Genomic DNA, 6,464 nt, shown 5'->3' with positions numbered 1-6,464 from the left:
AGCAAGAGCAATTAGCAAGAGAGCTCGCCCAAGAGAGAGAGGGGGCTGATTTTTGCGAGGCATTATCACACACACACACACTCACACAAGCTCATGTGTGAAGAAAGAGAAGAATACTTCTTCCTCTTAATCTACTCTCATACCCTGCTAGCTCTCACCATCTTCGAAGGTGTGTGAGGTCTTGGGTCTGAGAACGGGGATAATTCAAGTTGTGTTTGTTAAGTGTTTTGCTTAGTGCATGAAGTTTCCATCTTCATTGCACTATCTAGTCTTGAAGAAACACAAAGAATTGTATTGTACAATGTCTCTCTTGATGGGAGAAACCATAATACAAAGCCTTTTGGAGGGGGGACCGGCTCCATGAAAATCCGGTCCTCAACTATTGTCAATAGCTTAATTTCTCTCTCTTTTGAAAGTATTGTCGATGCTATCTAACTAGGTGTTATGATTTTTGTTGCTCTCTCCACCCAAGCACTCTTGTAATTCTCATTAGGAATCTATTCTAATGAAATGCTCACCATGTTCATGCTAATTTCCGCTACACATAAGTTATTAGGCCATTAAATGTTACAGAAGCTATACAAATGGACGATAGTATTAAATGGGAGCAGGCTATGCGATCGAAATACAATTGTATTTTGGCTAATGAGACATGGGATTTGGTTGAATTACCAAAAGGAAAAAATGCTTTACCACTTACAAGTGGGTGTACAAAAAGAAGTTTACAGCGGAAGATCTCGAGCCTAGGTACAAGCCTCGTCTAGTTGCCAAGGGCTTCAAGCAACAAAAAGGTGTAGATTTCAATGAGATTTTCTCTCCAGTAGTCAAGATGAGTACATTTTGCACTGTGCTTGGCTTGGTTGCTATCGAGGATATGGAACTTGTCCAAATGGACGTGAACACAACATTTCTTCACGGGGATCTAGATGAATATGCCTACATGAAACAACCAGAGGGTTTCGTATGTGACACCCAAAAGCCAACGAGGACAGAATTGGTTTGTTGACTCAAAAAGGCACTCTATGGCCTCAAGAAAGGTTCCAGGCATTGGTACCAAAAATTCAACAAATTCATGCAGTCTCAGGGTTACATAATAAGTCAAGAGGATCATTGCTTATACACAAAGAGGTTGAACGATATGGTTCTTTAATCATCTTGATCTTGTATGTAGATGATATGTTTATTGCAGGCAAATCAATATATGAGGTCAATCAATTGAAAAAGATGCTAAACACTCAGTTTTCCATCAAAGATTTGGGAAATGCCAATCACTTTCTTGGTATGCAAATCAAGAGAGACAGGCAACGTGGAATTCTTGAATTATCTCAAGAAAAGTATTTCCACAAAGCCTTACAACGTTTTAGTATGCAGGGGGGGAGTCACAAAGTACCCCAATGCAAGCGTACTCCAAACTTAGCAAGGATGATTCTCCCAAGACAGTGGCTAAGAAAGAGGAAATGGCGAAAGTGCCATATTCTTCAGAAGTTGGAAGTTTGATGTACGCTATGGTAGCCACAAGACCAGACATTGCACATGCAGTGGGAGTGGTTAGTAGGTACATGGCAAACCCTGGCTAGAAGCATTGAAGAAATTTCTCAGATACTTGAAGGGTACAACTAGCAAGTGTTTACGCTTCGAAAACAACGATGCATCTATTGTAGGTTACACGGATGTGGATTATGTGGGTTGCTTGGACCGTAGAAGATGCATATCTGGCTATGTGTTCATGTTTGCAGGAGCAACTATCTCTTGAAGATCACGTCTCCAAGATTGCACCTTTGCATCTACCACTGAGGCAGAATATGTTGTTGCGTCTGACGCAAGAAAGGAAGCCATATGGTTAGTTCGTCTAGTGGGAGATTTGGCCATTCACACGAGGTTCCAATATTGCATTGAGATAGTCAGAGTTCCCTCAAAGTCGAAGCACATAGAGGTGAGATACCATGTCATACGAGATGCATTGGCTGACAAGCGCATCGAGCTTGTCAAGGTTCACACTGACGACAGCCCCGCAAATGCTCTTACGAAGAGCCTAGCCTCGGAGCGATTTTCACATTGCATATATACAATGTATAGGTGCAGGATGAAGCATAAGAGATGCTTCATCAACTTTGTATAGACTAATTATATTGATGCCACTATTGGCCACCATGACCTCAAGTGGGAGGTTATTGGGATGTAGGCTAGGTGGCCGTGGGAAACCACCCTTACACTTTTTCTTCCTAATCAGTATAGGGAGAGAAAGTGAGAGAGTTGACCATTCTCTCACTTTCCTCTCCACTAACCCACTATGCTGTGCAACTTCTTCTTCATCCCCTTCCCCCTTCTCCTTTCTTTCTATTGTACACTCCACAACAAAACCCATGACTAGGTACCTTTGGTTGCAATCTGGCTAATAGCTTAAACTCCATGCTAGGTCGGGTGCTGAGAACTTCTCCCCTATGCGAACGCTTCTGCAACTCCGATGTATATTGAAATTGTATAATTTTCGCATAGACCCCTAGGGAGGGGTATCTCTAAAAAAGGGATGAACCTAGTGCTACATGCTCGCGCTAAGCACATGGAGCTACAATACCGTTAAGTTTAGAAGGAGAGACTCTCGGTATCAGAGTTCAGCCTCGCATATGTGCTTGTATAGGATAACCTTATGTTTTTTCACAAGGCATTTCCTGATGAGAATTTCGAATATTTTAGCAATCCTTAGACTTATTCCCTTTTGTGGATTGATCACCCTCCATAGGGTTAGGTAATTTGCTACACAAGTATTGGCACATATTCTCTACATCACTTTGATAGGGCTCTGCTAGGTCACGATATGGTAGTGATGTCAATGGACAAACTTAGAACCATTCAAGACTATTTTACTCACTAGGAGGTTTTTTCCTCCATTTTTATGCTTAGATCGTGAATATTCCCATAACCCTAGCGTGAGGTAGGGAAACTATTGCATTGCATGCCATTCTCCATCCAACCTCTCTCCTTTTTATAGACTTCTAGCCTGTCTTTAGGAGACGAGTAAACCTTGCATGCTTATCGTAGGGCCATGCCTCCCTAGTCTTATCATTGTGCTACCCTTCAACCTTGCATGCCTAACCTAGGGCTGTGTCCCCATGGTCCTGCCATTTCCCTGACATTACTCCTCCCTTTTTTTGTCCTTGAAAACAAAAGTGGGTTATTTCTTCCACTTAATGACTTCTAAAATGCTTCATTGAAGATAATTGTTGCTCTCTCTCTCACTCACACACACACACACACACACACACCGAGAGACTCTCTCTCTCTCTCTCTCTCTCTCTCACACACACACACACACTCTCTCTCTCGCAGAGTGAGAGAGAGAGAGAGAGGGGTTTTACCTTGTGTTTGTGTGGGCCTTGCACTTGCTTAAGAGAAAATGTACTAACAATAGTGTTGGATTTTCAATGGTTGAAAATGTACTAACAATAGTGTTGGATTTTCAATGCCCAAGTGCGTAAAGGGCACCCACGAGCACGATGAGGAGAACTGGCGCAGTCTGGAAGAGTCAATGAGGAGCCCAGGTGAAGAGACTTTCTTTGACTTTGGGACTTTGGGCGGGGCGCCTAATTGGGGGAAAGGCACGTGCAGGTGAGAACTGTAGATAACGGTATGTATGTGAAGGTGGGCTTGACTCCAAAATCCACAGGCGTGCGCGTATGCCTGCTGCATTCATGCAGGCGATCAGGAGCTATAAATAGAGCAAGGGGGGGCGAGGGTGATGGCATTGCATCCCTCATTCCCTGCATAATATAAACCAAGAGTACAATCACACAAAAATGAAGAGCTGCGCGACCCTTTTGCTCATCCTCCTCATTGCACAGGCAAGCCCCGCCTGCTTCCTGATCGTGGGCGCTGATTCTTACAATTACACCGTTGTGTCATCCACCTGCGACCCGCGCGGCATGATCCCGCAGGGCAGCCCCTTCTGGGGCCATCTGGGATTTCTGCTACAGCAGCTGGCGGAAAACGCCCCCTTCACGCCCTCCCTCTCCTTCAAGACCCGCGTCGGCGGCAGTGACTCCCCCGCCTTTGGCCAGGCCGCCTGCCAGGCCTCCCGCCCGCCCGCCCGCCCGCCCGCCCGCCCAATGACTGATCCATATGAAGGCTTGTATAGAAGATTATATGCCCCTAATCATGAATTGTAGTCTTCAAAAATTCACATATGGGCTCTTTAGCCATTAATCATTGCTACCTTGTAACTGAAAGTATCCTACAATAGGGAAATGGTAGGCATAAAGGGCGATGGATGCTTAAAATTGAAGGTATAATGCATGTTTATGTCCGAATCCATGAGGCAATGCTATGGTTAGCATTAAAATATAATACCTTGTAGAAAAACAGTTTGAAAAGCTCTCTTGAGTCTTTGGAGTCCTTGCCAATGAAAGAAAAGAAAACTACAAAATTATCTTGGCCTCGCCGAATCAAATTCCTACGACAAAGTACCTTGCCAAGATCACGTACAATGCCATATTTCTTTTCAGGTTGCAAAAGTGAAGCCATGAGAGCTTCGATGCCACACACATATCTTGAGAGATTGGCAACATCAAGTCTAAGAAGCCTTGAAAATGCACAGCAATAAACCTTTCTATCAAGACCTTAAGATTTAACAACACTTTCTATAATTGACGGCTCCTTGCTGATGCAGGAAAAACAAACGGTGATTTTCAAATTACCATGCCTCCAACACTTGTGCCTTCCTTTTTTGCTTCAAGCAAAGTTATTGCTAAAACTTTGAAAAAAAGGTCCTATTACACTTTGGTCGATAATTGTGTCAACTGCGGTGCACTTTCGAAAGGACAAAAGAGCTGGAGGAGCCCACAATTTGGAATGTAGTCCCTTGGAGTACATTGATCGCCAAGTATGTATACAATAGGGGCATGAATACAAGGATAAATATGTTCTTATTGAAAATGATTTGGTTGATGTGTGCGCCAAATGTAATGCATTTTTGAAAGCACAAGAGTGCTTGGCGATGCTATGGTCGATAAGTATGCAAATTGTGGTGCACTTCGGAGAGGACAAAAGAAACAGAGGAGCTAACAGTTTGGAAGAATGTAGTCTCTTGGAGTACATTGATTGCGAGATATATACACAATAGGAACACGGATAGAAGAAGAAATATGTGCTTGACAATGCTTTGGTTGATATGTACTAGCCAAACGTGATGCATTTTTTAAAGCAACAGAGTGCTTGATATTGTTGTGGTTGATAACTATGCAAATGTGGTGCACTTCAAAAAGGAATAAAAGTGCATGAATAGTTTATTGACAAAAATGTTGTCACTTAAACTAAGTATCTTGTGGAGTATGCGAAACATAGGAGAGGAAAGAAGTTATGGGTTGTTTTGCTTTCTAAGCCACAACATTGCAAGACAAAGGTTATTGGAGAACATAATGTGCTTGGCGAGGCTTATTCAACATGTATCCTCTTTAATAGCCGCCCATAAGTGGAAAAGGCCACCCAAAGACTTCATGGCTACCCATAGCCAAACATAGGAGCAAATGATGTGAAAATATAGGGAAGAAAGGGAAAATGGGGCGCAGGCAGTGAGCATGGAAGGAGGGAGATATGGGAAAGCTCATGATGTTTTGTGCAACATGGACTTTCCAATCATAGTGGGACCACTCTTGGCTATTTTTATGCAGTGAAATGCTCACCTGTCATATCACCTGAGGATTTTCCCATGCCTTTTCTTAGCGTCCAAGCTAGTGGAAAGGGTGATATTTATTATTAGAATTTTTTTTAGCATGCAAGGAGGAGGAGTTAATGAGCTTGGTATTGTTGTGGTTGATAAGTATGCAAATGTGGTGCTCTTCAAAAAGGAATAAAAGTGCATGAATAGTTTATTGACAAAAATGTTGTCACTTAAAGTATCTTGAGGAATATGCAAAACATGGGAGAGGAAAGAAGTTATGGGTTGTTTTGCTTTTCAAGACACAACATTGCAAGACGAAGGTTATTGGAGACATAATGTGCTTGGCGAGGCTTATTCAACATGTATCCTCTTTAATGGCTGCACATAAGTGGAAAAGGGCACCCAAAGACTTGATGGCTACCCATAGCCAAACATAGGGGCAAATAATGTGAAAATATAGGGAAGAAAGGGAAAATGGGGTGTAGGCAGTGAGCATGGAAGGAGGGAGATATGGGAAAGCTCGGACTTGCCCATCATATTTTGGGACCACTCTTGGCTATTTTCATGCAGTGAAGTTGCTCGCCTGTCACATCACTAGAGGCTTCTCCCATGCCTTTCCTTAACGTCGAAGCTAGTGGAAAGGGCGCAATCTATTATTAGAAATGTTTTAGCATTCAAGGAGGAGGAGTTAATGAGAGATGGGGAGCATCTTCTCTCTCTAAGGGATATATATGTGTGTGTATATATATATTTGTATATGTGTGTGTGTGTATGTATATATGTGTATATATATATATATATATATATATAT

The 6,464-nt window shown here is 42.6% G+C and overlaps 1 protein-coding gene across 1 annotated transcript; it reads left to right on the top strand.

Moving 5' to 3' along the window:
- Window positions 1-3,682: 3,682 nt before the first annotated feature.
- Window positions 3,683-4,203, top strand: LOC147464973 (antifungal protein ginkbilobin-like protein). The gene has a single exon (XM_086510557.1). It carries the CDS (start codon window positions 3,795-3,797, stop codon window positions 4,161-4,163), a length of 369 nt encoding a protein of 122 aa, XP_086366683.1. The 5' UTR covers window positions 3,683-3,794; the 3' UTR covers window positions 4,164-4,203.
- Window positions 4,204-6,464: the final 2,261 nt, after the last annotated feature.

This window comes from Adiantum capillus-veneris, chromosome 1 (assembly GCF_014529385.1).
Source record: "Adiantum capillus-veneris isolate H3 chromosome 1, ASM1452938v2, whole genome shotgun sequence".
Lineage (NCBI taxonomy): Eukaryota > Viridiplantae > Streptophyta > Polypodiopsida > Polypodiales > Pteridaceae > Adiantum > Adiantum capillus-veneris.
The sequence above is the reverse complement of the archived record's forward strand: the minus strand, read 5'-3'. Positions and strand labels throughout refer to the sequence as shown.

Bases quoted from the DNA above. Each gene is read 5' to 3' on its own strand.
- LOC147464973 (XM_086510557.1), top strand. From the start codon at position 3,795: ATGAAGAGCTGCGCGACCCTTTTGCTCATCCTCCTCATTGCACAGGCA.